Here is a 12,687-nt window from a genome sequence, read left to right as displayed (position 1 = left end):
AATATACATAGTTTTATAATGTACAAGCTCAAATTTCTCTTTCCAGGAAGATGGAGCGGAAAACGAAAATGACAACATAGTAATACTATACATGGTTTAATAACTTCCATATCTGATTATTGGAGATGATATTGATGATAATATAATGATGATGATGAATGTACTTATGATATCATCAGCGCAATCTTGATTTGTATGAACACCAGGCCACTGATCTGGAAGTTGTGGGTTCGAGTCCTAACCCAAGAATTAATTGTAAATTTATTGGAAACAATTACGCATAGTAACACATCTGGTGCAAAGTTTAAGTAGGTTAACAATTATGATGATATTGTTGAATAATTATTCTTATATAAAAAAAAGCAAATTAATAATATTTTAAATTAAGCACAAAACAGTGATACAAATCTTATAATAAGTGAATTATTAAAATGACACATTAACAAATTAGTATGACATTTAATACAATTGCTGAAACAAAATATGTATTATACTTGATACACACTTCAATCAGGTTAAAATTATACACATATTATAAAGCTCTGTCTACACTATCAAACTAGTTTGACCAAAAATGTGTGATATGCCCAAATATGGTAATGGTATGGAACATTTCCATATATGGTCACATATTTTGTCACATCAAGTTTGATAGGGTAGACAGAGCTTTAGTTATTAAAAAACATCAATCTTTAATAATGTTAACGATGATATCAGTGGCGGATTCAGAGAAGGCCTTGTCATAAACACGTAAAAAAACTATATCCATGGACATCCTTCAGAATATAACTCTGGATCCGCCATGTGCCACAGATTTATCAATGCCCAAACAAAAAGTTCCAAAACCTAACCACACATAAAACTTATAAAGATTGTTTCACCTTTGTTAATACTGGTGGGTCTTTTTCCTTCATAATAATGAAATAAAAATTAATGAAGAGTGAACAAAAGAAGTCTTATAAATGTTGAAAAGTTGTTATTTCTCAAAAAACAAGTTTTGCTGGAACAAAACAGTTTAAATACTACCAGTTAAAGTTATCTTGTATCTTGTAATATAGGGTAAAGAATATGGGTATTTATTCAGCTACTCTTAAAGGTGAAACTTGTTACGAAAATTTGAAATATTCGTATAGCTATCCATAATAGATTGAAAAATAAGTCATACCTACACCTGAGCTGGAAATAGTAAAACTTACTATTCCAGCTGAAGTGTAGGTATGACATGACATGTGTGCCAAAATGTCTGTTTATCAATATCAAACCTAGACTAACGTTATTTGGTGTTCATTGTTGTTCTTAGCGTATGTATAATATGTATTTTTAATATAAATGATATGGGAGAGAAGATAGTTAATTTGCCTACCTGTATTCCATTATCTTTATTTTTATTATTAAGACCAAGTAAACATAGCTTGCAATAGAAACTCATCATCCATGCTTTCTGTTCTTCATTTAGATTAACTAAAAAAAAAAAAAAATAGACACACACACATTAGAAACAACAAATTATAACATCATTCATACACAAAAATTCTTCATATTTTATGGTTATGATTACACCTTGAAGAGATAATCTATTACATATCATATAACAGATAATATTTATAAGCAATATAAAAACTAAACATATAGGTAATAATTCCTGATACTGATCAAATGAAGATCGAAATGTCGAATCATGGCTTCCCTCTTGTTATTTGGAGCTTATACTGTTATTTAAACATAATCAGTGTATCTATTGGTTTAAAATAGGCAATAACAATAACATCATTTATGTGTGTTAACATTACAAAAATGTTCATTAAAACAGGGTAATTAACTGGATTAACAGAACTCTATTGCAACAGGTTTCTATACCTGATAAACCGTGAGATAACTTTCCAAATTGTCTCGCAACGGTTGGTAGCGTGGCATCCTCTTGTATCATGGCAGTCTCACAAAATTTACAAATTAGTGGGATAATCGTCTGCGTACATGTTTCTGCAATAAATAATACATAAAGGGCAAAATATATTTACGAAACCATCAATGATTGAAATGGAAGAAAAAGAAATGGAAAACAAGGGAATACCACGGATAAAAGCTCTGTCCACACCATCAAACTAGTTTGACAAAAAATGATGTGCCCAAATATGGTAGTGATATACCTAAATATGGTAGTGATATTACACCATCATGTCCATATATGGGCACATCACATTTTTTGTCACATAAAGCTTGATAGTGTAGACAGAGCTTTAGTGTAAATTTAAACATGCAGTGCATACTTTACGTAACATGGAAAGAAAATTGTAACAAAATCAGTAAAATGACGATTGCAATAAATGCTATCTGAATTTCATCATTGAAGATTTAGGCCATAAGAGCAAAGTGTTCATATAAAGTCATAATAAAACAAACTGGTGATGTTTCATGCCATTTAAGATAAGCATTAAAGATGTATTGTCCCCCTGAAAAATAGTTATTTAAAATTTTTGTTGTTGAATATGCCATTTTAATGTCGCATAATAGCTATACACTTTGAAAAATAATTGAAACGAAAAAATGTATTTACCTGAAAAAACTGTAATTGAAAGCAAAAAATTGGCTGCCGGCTAATGGGTTTTTGATTGAATTTTACCATTTATTTTGTCATTTTATATGAAAAAACATTTTTTACGGAAGGGAACTTTATTAAAACTACAGAATAGTCTATTCAAAGTCTGATCTAAGTAATCTTCATTTTTCATGTTTTTGGGAGACAATACATCATTAATAGCAAAAATAAAATCCCTTCAGAATTTTTTTTTTATAAAGATCAATTGATAGATAATTGAATAAGGTCAACTTTCCCTAACTGGTAGGCTCTGGGGAGATTGTCTGTTTATATTACACAGAATGCATTTTAAAGGAGGCACAAATGTTTATGGTTTTGAAAATTATTTGCAGTTCTTAGCAAGACATTACTGAAAAGAGCTTTCGATGACATAGATGACCTAGTTATTTGACATAGTTATTTTGGGCATCAAATAATGATTATTTGACATAGTTTTGGTGGATTCTACTGTATATCCAGGCTGTGACCAATAACAAATAGGTTGTACTGTAGGTCTTAAATTGAAAAGTCTATTGTCTCTGCCCACTGAAAGAAGCTCATTAGACATAGCTAACAATAGCATGTAATGACACACCAGCAAAATGAATACAATTAGAATTGAACACTATAAAGACATACAATCGATGTGTGCATACAAAGATTATCTGACCCAATATAACTGTCTACAGGTGTATTAATAGGTGTTTAGGATGTCTGTCAATACAATATAACTCTAGTATTGACTGATATATAGTTAAACAGGTCTCAGTTAGAGGGGAAATGTGGAAATGAATTTTGTTATACAGTATTGTACTTAATTCTTCCTCTTCAGAGAATAATGTACAGTATGTAGGGTACTACATTGTTAAAACGTCTGTAATTAATAACCATAACAAAAATACACAAAGTGCACTTTTAAAATAAAAACATTGAAATAATACACACACACTAATAAAAGTATTGACCAATAGCTGTAGTTACAACAGTTCTTGTAGGCCATACTAAAAACTGCTTAACATTTAGAGGGACATATGGCAAGCAAACTTCTACACATAAAATCGTACATAGGAAGGTACTGTACTTAATAATAAAATAAATTATATAAAAATATAGTTTAATACAGATAAAAATAGTGTGCAATGCCAATTAAAATAAAAAAATTGAAATAATAAAATACACAATTAATTTACGAAGAAACTTTCGTAAAAAAGGCAAAAAAAAGGGGCCATGCAAAAATTCAAAGCTATTTATCTAGTATAAAGATACCTTGTGTAAAAAATGAATTCTTTGCAATGCCTTGTTGAGCAAGAAAAAGATTAGAAAGAATATTAAATTGCATACTGTAAGTTTTAACATATTCCTCATAAAAACACCAAACAGCTTTGTTTATAAGATGCTCTTTTAAAATGTCAAGAGTCCACAGTAAAAAATTCTGTAAGTCATGTCTTTTTGAGACTTTAAAGCCTTATGTGTTTGTACAGTATGTTGGATTTGACAAACAAAATCATTCTCAAATCCTGTGTGTTGTCGACCCAGGTTTGTAAAGAGAAAGTTTAACAAGAGCAAAACAATTATTATTGGTAAAGAATTTAGCAAAAATAAGAATATTTTGTTATGATATAGACACTGGGGCAAAGAAGGAGATTCATATTTAGAATTTGGTGTTTAAGTAAATAAGAAGAACAAAACAATTATTGCTGGTATAACAATTTAGCGAATACAAGAATATCTTTGATTTGATAAGACACTGGGGCAATGAAGGAGATTCATATATAGAATCTGGTGTTAGAGTAATAACAATGAGGAAAACAATTATTGTTGGTAAAAGAATTTAGTGAAAATAATATTTTTATATGATATAGACACTGGGGCAAAGAAGGAGTTTCATAAATATAATTTGGCGTTAGAACCAACTGGGGCCAGTTACACTTCTTGTACTTTATCTTCCCACAATTCCTATTTTTACTCACAACCTCAAATAAACTCCTGCAAGGGGTAACAATACCTGATAACCCTGCTTTACCTTGTCAGTAGGTTTGTATTGTCTAAGTATAAGTTCACAATAAAACTGTTAAAGCATGGCGCAACCCCATCCCAACGCTATATAAACACCTTCTTTCAATATTGTATTTAGACAGTACTCAATAAAAATACTTTTTACTTAGCAGGTCCTGTTCAATTTCCAAAACACACAGCTAGCTATTATACTCTTTTATACTATTGTGAAATACCAAATGGTACTATCAGACCAGATAAATATAACTGTTGTATTTAACACCAATAGGTCAAAAGGTGTTCTTTTTGAATAGGTAATCCCACAATTGTATATATATGGGAACTCAGTAGATAGCAATTTTCAATATAAAGCCTACTGTACTACAATTTAAAATGGAAGTAATGCAAATTAAAAGAATTAGTATATTAAACGTACAGTAGTTTCACATTGTGTTTTGGCTGTCCTATTTTTATATGTATTAGAACAATAGATATTTTTTTTTTTTATGCAAATTGCAGGGCTAAAAGACTGTAAAAATTGTTCAATCAGAGGTTTAAACTACTCTGGAAATATATAATAATTGCAACCTCTAAATTGTGTTTCACTTTTAATATGGTATTGATCCACTAATAATATCGAACCAACTCATTTTTGTCTGCTTTAGTACGAGACCATAATGTGGGGTACCTGTACATACCAAACTTTGTATATATTGCAGTTAATGATTATTTTGCTAAAATTATAAAAAATTACATTCAAAAATATATCAAAGGTTTAAACTACCCTGTAAAATATAAATACAATTTAAATTCCCTTTATATGAAACTGATTTATTTTCAGTACATTATACTTATAGGTAAACCAATTACATTGTTGATCTTTAGTACAATGACCACATATGTACACAACTTTGTCTTATAAAGCTCTGTCTAAACTATCAAAAAAAAGTGTGATGTGCCCAAATATGGTAGTGATATACTCAAATATGGTATTGATATGACATCATCATCGGGCATTTTTTGGTCACATAAAGTTTAATACTGTAGACAGAGCTTTATACAGGTTAATATTTTTTTTGTAAAAAAAATATCTTCAGGGATTGATTTGTTCTTGTTGTATTGACAAATTATTAGGGGAATCTAAGAATTTATGGATGAATTATGAGAGAGTGAAACAAGACTCAAATTTAACAAAAAAAGAATTTAGAATTCTTCAATATTGAGTCATAGAAAAGGGACAAAACATGCCCCTAGACATTTGAAACATTCTTAAGAAATATGTTTCAGGAAATAAAAAAAAATATATACAATTTTTCACTTTGAAACAACAATTTATCTTGAGAATTATATGAAATTGTACTTTTGGGATTTGTAAAATGAATTAATTTTTGTTGAATGAAATTTGCAACAATTTTAATGGGTTATATTATAGAAGATACAAGGCCTACAGTAGGATCTCTAGTTGAAGTGAATAACCTAAACAAGTCTACAAAAAATACAATTGAATGGAGGCTTATAATATTTAAATCAACATAATTGATTAAATTATTGTACAATACATAGGCTATAAAAAGTACATTTACAGTATTAAAGTTTAAAAAAATATGCACAATTGTATGGCACACTATACGACCCCCGGGGAGACGTGCGTCATGGATGCATCATTTACAAATAATTATTGATGCAGCGGTGTGTCAAAAAACTAAATTGGTATGTCACATCAATGAACAATGGTGTGTCAATGTCCGTCACTTTACCACACACCATATTAGAAAACCTTGGTCCCAAGGCGTCAAAATAGGTGCGTCATGGTCACCTAAAGGTAAGTAAATTTTTTTACCCAGAGGTGCGTCACACTATTCATACAGTATGATGCACATCGGCAAATGACGCACCTCTCTCGGGGGTTGTATAGTGGGTCATACAATTGATAAGTGCACAATTGTGAATTTGATTTTTTATTATTAAAGTAATCTAATGTTTGAATATAATCCCACCCTCTAATTTAAGCTGAATTCAGAGAGAATAAGACTTTGAATAAATACATTGTTTTATGCAATAAATCCAAGTATAATCCCACCACGAATTTCCAAATTTCATATCCAGACCCTATTGTGCTAAAGTTCATACTCTCATAATACTGTACGATAATACAAAAATTACACCTACTGTATGAATAAAAATTAAAACATATTTTTAAATTTTATGTAAGTATACTAACGAATTGGCAAAGATCAAATGGAATAATAATTTAAACACCCAGCAATCTGACCTTTATGTTTTATTACTTTTTGCTGTTTTAACACAAGCATGATTTACGCCACACATCATTAACTATGTCACCTTTCGTAATTCCCAAATCATGCCTACAACATAAACTCAGGAGACATTCCAATGTACTCAGATATGCTATTTTCACACACACACAAAAATATACATACAATACTGTTAATACTCACACATTATTAACTACACTGAAAAACATAGAGATTATAATGTAATACAATGATAATGATATTAGAAATTACAGCAAAAACCAGACTTTTTCTTATAAAAGGCTAAATTCTTTACAATCAGTAAATTCGGAATACAAACATTCTAGGAAACAAGAAATTGTCCGATACTGGGAATGTGTGGACTGTATTTCTTGGCCGTTATTATATACATTTTAAAATTTTATATCAATTATTTGTTATTTGATCATATTTTAATGGAAATTGTGCAGCACAGTACAAGTGAACAAGCTCCCAAAATACAAAGAAAATATGTATTAACTATAAATATGCATGTACTGTATGTAGTACTGTTGTTGCTTACAATTGATTTAATATGTGACATTATTTGAACTGCAACGCATATTCAATACAAACAGACATCACTCTTTGTAACGTAGGTTAAATTTTCTTGGAAAAAATGCTTTTGTGTCTGTTTTAGACACAATAAATCCACATCGTCAATACAGATTAGATCTTTTTCATACAATTTCTCTCTTTGCCTTCAAAATTAATCCCTTATTCCATAAATTTGGTGACGTTTTGTAAATTATATTACTAATATTTAGAGCGAAACGCTTAAATTATTAGAATCAACTTATTTTTCACATTTTAAACCATTTAAAGATGAAAAAAGTTATCACAATAGGACCATGTATTTTTACAATAAATGTATTAACTTTGTGACCGTAATTTAAAAAAACGTAGGGAATGGGGCTTTATCATATTATAATGAAGCACTTGATAGTACAGTACGCCTACAACATGGCATAAAGGAAAACATACTCAACATTGGGGATACTCCACCCAGGTGTATAAATGGGTACTTGATTTGATCAAGACACAACTTTGTGCCGATTACTAGCTGCATTATGGGAGTATGTTTCCATACGTGACTGGGGTAATAATGTGAAGCGCATAGAAGCATTGTCAAATAACTGCTATAAGAAGGAATATTATTACCGTAGTTCCCCGGGTATAATCCCACCCCCCTTGTACGTGAAATTTGCCCGAATTTGGGAGGTGGGACTATACCCGGGGATTTCCCGCTGCATGAACTGAAAATGACGATATTTCTTCTAGCTACGATTTAGGCTATCTAAAAGCTATATTCCGATGTAGGCCTAGCAATTAGACGGCCAGGCCATCTAGGCCTAGGCGGCCTAATTGGTCTTACCTGTGCTATGCCTACCGTATAGATTTTCCCCGAGATTTCTACTTAAAAAATACCCTAAAATGTGATCTAGGCCTAGCTTCCTAAATCGACATGAACTCGATCATACGAGTTCTTCATGTTCACCCACACGCTCGAGCTCTCTGTGTAAATCGCATGTTGCTGCATGTGACACAAACTCTACTGCACAAGCCGGTCGGTATAGAGGGCGGTGTTTTTTTGGGTTTTTTTTCGGTAATCAAGCATGCACAGTAGTGTAAACAACAAGAAAGAATGTACACGACGGCGAAAGGATGTACAGAACGTGACGATCGGGGTATGCTAGCCTTAGGTTGTATTCAACTTAACAATGTTCGATGAGTTTTAAGTCAGCCAAATTCAGAGAAATTACTCTATTTTTTTGGTGAGAAATTGACGTCGGCCTAGCTAGCTACAGTAGGCCTAGGCCCACCTCTGGCCTAATGTTAAATTAACACTGGGACTTTGCCCGGGGATATGCTTGCGTGCGAAGGTAATCGTAAAGTCGGGGGTGGGATTATACCCGAGGTGGGATTATACCCGAGGAACTACGGTATTAGTAAACAATTTTTTCAGGCGGAAAATGTCACTAACAAAACTGTGTTGAATTGAAGGCACGCCATTTACACAGATAATGGTAAACTGTACACACAATGCTGTTAAACTATAAATAATATTCTTTAAATTGCACAATGATTACAAGATCAAATAAAATGGGGTCACATGTTACATGTTATTACCCACTATAATCGGGATATAGGTCAAAGTCAAAGGTTCGCAAATATATTTTAGTGTATTTGTTGTAACTTCTGTCTGTATCTGTTTTTGTATACACTGCCACTGTTTACTTTCTTGCGTAATGTGCATAAAGTTTTAAAAATTATTTAAAAGCAAAATAGTAATAATGTAATTTAAGATTACAGCAGTAATTACATTTTACTGCAGTAATTTAAGGTTACTGTAGTAATTACATTTACTAACGCTTTATAAATCTATATAGTATAGTATAATTACATTTTACTGCAGTAATTAGATTTTACTACAGTAATTACATTTTACTGCAGTAAATACATTTTACTGCAGTAAATACATTTTACTGCAGTAATTAAATTGTGATTCAGAAACTTACCATCATCCAGCAGACTTAGTAGGTTGACTATAGTTTCCAGTGCTGCTAATCGTACACAGCTCTCCTCATCATTGCTAAGTTCAACTAGCTCCGGTAGAATTGCACTTTTTGTTGGTTCCAGTCTACAAGGACAATGTAATTAAATATAAATTTCAGCTGCTGTACATTAGAACCCCTTCTTTTAGACCCCTCCTATTCATAGGACATTTCTCCATAAAATGAGAGGCCACTTTTTATTCAGAAGACCTCCCCTCTCCTATGACATAAAGAGGTTCTACTGTACAATTCCTTTGGAATTATTCCTTCTAACCCCACAAAAAAAAAATAGTTTGAACTTTCGACCAATCAGTACTAAAAAAAACGTCACTTAATCTGAATGAATTTATTGACGTCATTAAAAAAAAAGAAATCCTATAAATTGTGATGTTTGAAATGAATCACATTCTTTGACAAATTATGATAGATCGCACAATCCCTACAGCAGATGCACTTAACTTTTAACCTTCTAAAGTACAAGCCGAGCCTTTAGCAAAATATCGTCATAAAATGCATCCATAATCCTCTATAAACCCCTCTGATTGGTTTAAACTTACCCTAATCCTCTTGCCACGGCATCCAATTGCCGACACATGCACGCCCTCACTTCATACTCGATGTCTTGGCATAATGAGGTTACGAGAGGTAAAAGATCTTTCCTGATCCTAAAAAATAAAATAACAAATATAATATTTGAAGCGATAATTAACAGATAGCTTCGGGTTTATAATTTCTATATTATAATTTGACATTTTGATTTAAATACTTGATCTTGAGAATAGGTCAATGAAATGTCAATCGTTTTTTGTCATTAAATTTTTTATTGAAAGTATCTAGTAAATGACTTTAATGGCCGAGTAGTTAAGGCAGGGGCGCTGTTTACCATAGATACAGAGCCAACAATATTGGCATGGGTTTGAGGCCGACTCGCTCCTAGTTCTGGTGGTGGATCAAGTCTTCTCAGATAAGTACTATAAACCGTAGGTCCAGTGTACACTGTTATAACTGTGCGCATTTTAAAGAACCCAGTTAAGTTCTCTTTCGAAACGAATAGGGGGTTACCCCGGTTAACTGATTCACAAAAAAGCCTGTTTTAGGGGGATTACCACCTATCTGATAGGACAGTGATTATGTGCCTAAAGACATAAACAAAATATAAAAAATGCAAAAACATTGATAAAAAAAAAATAATCCCACTTATTTAACGATCGTTTTAAAATAAGCCTCTTTTGGTAAAAATAAAGCAAGCACTCAAATAACACAAAGTGAATGCTTACATGAACGAGTCAAAGCGTGTTGCTATTTTTCCCAGGATGAGACAGCTCGCAAGACGTGATTGCATTAATTGCGTCAGCCTACCTTTAGAAATAGCTACCGTTAAAATCTACCAGAAACAATTAGAAAAACAAAATAGTTTAGTTAAAATACATACAAAAATCATAAACACAATATTGTATCCTAAATACTTAAATATAATTGTTTTTTAATGACATGAAAATTTAATGTATTTATTTATCACTTTGTGAGCATAATATAGGGTTACTATAGTACAGTAGATCAACCGATATTAAAAGTTAAAGGGGGGTTCCGGGTTTAAAATGAATAGCAAAAAATGTAAAATATATTTGTTTGTCTCTTGAACGGTAAAAGTTTCAATTTATATAAGCGCCCAGTGAAGCAGAACGAAGGCTGTGAAATGAGGCCAGATTACAAGTGCAGCTACGGCAAAATCACACTGTGGTTACAGAATAGGAAATTCGTGAAATGGTCAATCTTCCGACGACTCGTTATCATTAACCATATCAATTACTTTTGTAAAATTATACTTATCTGATGTAATTTTAGTCGGTCTTCCCATTTATAAAGTCAATTTTTTATGAAAATCCATCAAAACAGTGAAAAATTAGATATGTTTGCACTTTACGTTTGCCGATTTTCGCACTGACTTAGGGAAAGCTTTCAAAATCAATGAAGCGTAACGTATACATTCCTGAGCGAGGAGAGCGAGATGACGATACACGTGCTCACTCTCTGCCCATGCCTGGCATCGTCACGTGATAAGCAGATACAATATACAATACCAAACTGGTCGGGTCGAGTATACCCCGTCTATAATCACAACATGAACGATGTACAGTATTTGATTGAAGGTCGACTCGACCTACCGGAATGGTATAGATAATATAGCTCGAATGAGAGAGTTGGAATATTTGTAAACATAAGAATAAGTATTGCTAATTTTAAAAAGTGTAGCCTATAGTAAAAGGCCTGGTAGTATCAATTCGCATAGGGTCTACTACACTAGCTAGCTCAATTTTTAACTGGGCCGGATCGGCTAGGTCTCCTTCCTACTACCTGGTCTACTTGCTTGATGCAGTATCCGCTTTTTTGGCCTACTTATTAGACGATCGGGACACCATACGTGCGGAAGGCGATCGGACCTCGTTTTGCCTCAATATTTACAGCCGATTTTGTAGAACGTTTTAGGCTTAGATTGTTTAGGAGTTTGGTTGATAGGATGGGTGTGGAATCCACTGAGTTTTGTTATTTATGGGCCAATCGTTTAGTAGTATGCTAGCTAGGCCCATGATTGCCCTAATGTTTTAACGTAGCCATCGTGGCATGGAATCCCTAGTCAGAAATGGCTCTCACCCATGAATAAAATGATTTAGGCTAGGCCTAGCCTAGTACGTGAAGCCGATATACGATCTGTACTATTCGAGGTATAAAAATAGTATAATTTATGACTCAGTAAATCTGTACTACTAGTACTAGTAAATGTTGTATTTCATTAAATGTCAAATAAATATATGCTACTACTGTTATTATTACACTTTAGGCCTAGCTTAGAAAATCCACAAAAAATGTATTTCACAATGATCGGGTGGTCGTCGTTTGACAGGGGAGAGAGCTAGACATAGAGATGCAAGTTGACAAACACAACGTACAAGCTTGACGTCGCGAGTTTGGAATCCACTGATGACGTGATTTTGTGAATATCTCATGAATATTAATGAGCTTCCCTAAGCTGCTGAAAAACAGACTTTCCATGAATTTACCCTAAAATGTATATAAAATTTAATTTTTTTAATTTCTCGTTATTACTTCTTCATTCTGACATGTCTATATTGTTATAATATTTTTTATTTAATAAATAAACGATATTTAAAAGCAATTTTAAACCCAGAATCCCCCTTTAAACTTTCACTTCTTAAAAATTATAATAGAGCTTTTATAAAATTGTAACTGTAGTGTAAAAAAAAAAGTA

General features: G+C 32.2%; 3 protein-coding genes across 6 annotated transcripts in view; 1 reads left to right on the top strand and 2 right to left on the bottom strand.

Moving 5' to 3' along the window:
• Positions 1-12,687, top strand: part of LOC144851630 (glycoprotein hormone beta-5-like) — a 234,143-nt gene that overhangs the window by 178,209 nt on the left and 43,247 nt on the right. The window lies entirely within an intron of this gene.
• The window catches only part of LOC144851618 (serine/threonine-protein phosphatase 4 regulatory subunit 4-like), a 38,919-nt gene that overhangs the window by 17,665 nt on the left and 8,567 nt on the right, over positions 1-12,687 (bottom strand). For 3 of the 4 annotated variants that reach the window (XM_078709173.1, XM_078709177.1, XM_078709175.1), the window contains exons 6-11: positions 10,697-10,803; positions 9,977-10,084; positions 9,384-9,505; positions 1,858-1,980; positions 1,364-1,461; positions 882-908 (exon numbers count right to left, since the gene is read on the bottom strand). In XM_078709173.1, coding sequence (XP_078565299.1) covers positions 882-908; positions 1,364-1,461; positions 1,858-1,980; positions 9,384-9,505; positions 9,977-10,084; positions 10,697-10,803 — 585 coding nt within the window. The remainder of the gene's footprint in view (positions 1-881; positions 909-1,363; positions 1,462-1,857; positions 1,981-9,383; positions 9,506-9,976; positions 10,085-10,696; positions 10,804-12,687) is intronic. The other variant, XM_078709174.1, reaches the window with a different exon arrangement.
• Positions 3,461-12,687, bottom strand: part of LOC144851613 (rab3 GTPase-activating protein non-catalytic subunit-like) — a 194,146-nt gene continuing 184,919 nt past the window's right edge. The window contains exon 29 of the mRNA XM_078709157.1: positions 3,461-3,472. The gene's annotated coding sequence lies outside the window, so the exon portion shown is untranslated. The remainder of the gene's footprint in view (positions 3,473-12,687) is intronic.

This window comes from Antedon bifida, chromosome 9, assembly GCF_963402885.1.
Source record: "Antedon bifida chromosome 9, ecAntBifi1.1, whole genome shotgun sequence".
Classification (NCBI taxonomy): Eukaryota; Metazoa; Echinodermata; class Crinoidea; order Comatulida; family Antedonidae; genus Antedon; species Antedon bifida.
The sequence above is the reverse complement of the archived record's forward strand: the minus strand, read 5'-3'. Positions and strand labels throughout refer to the sequence as shown.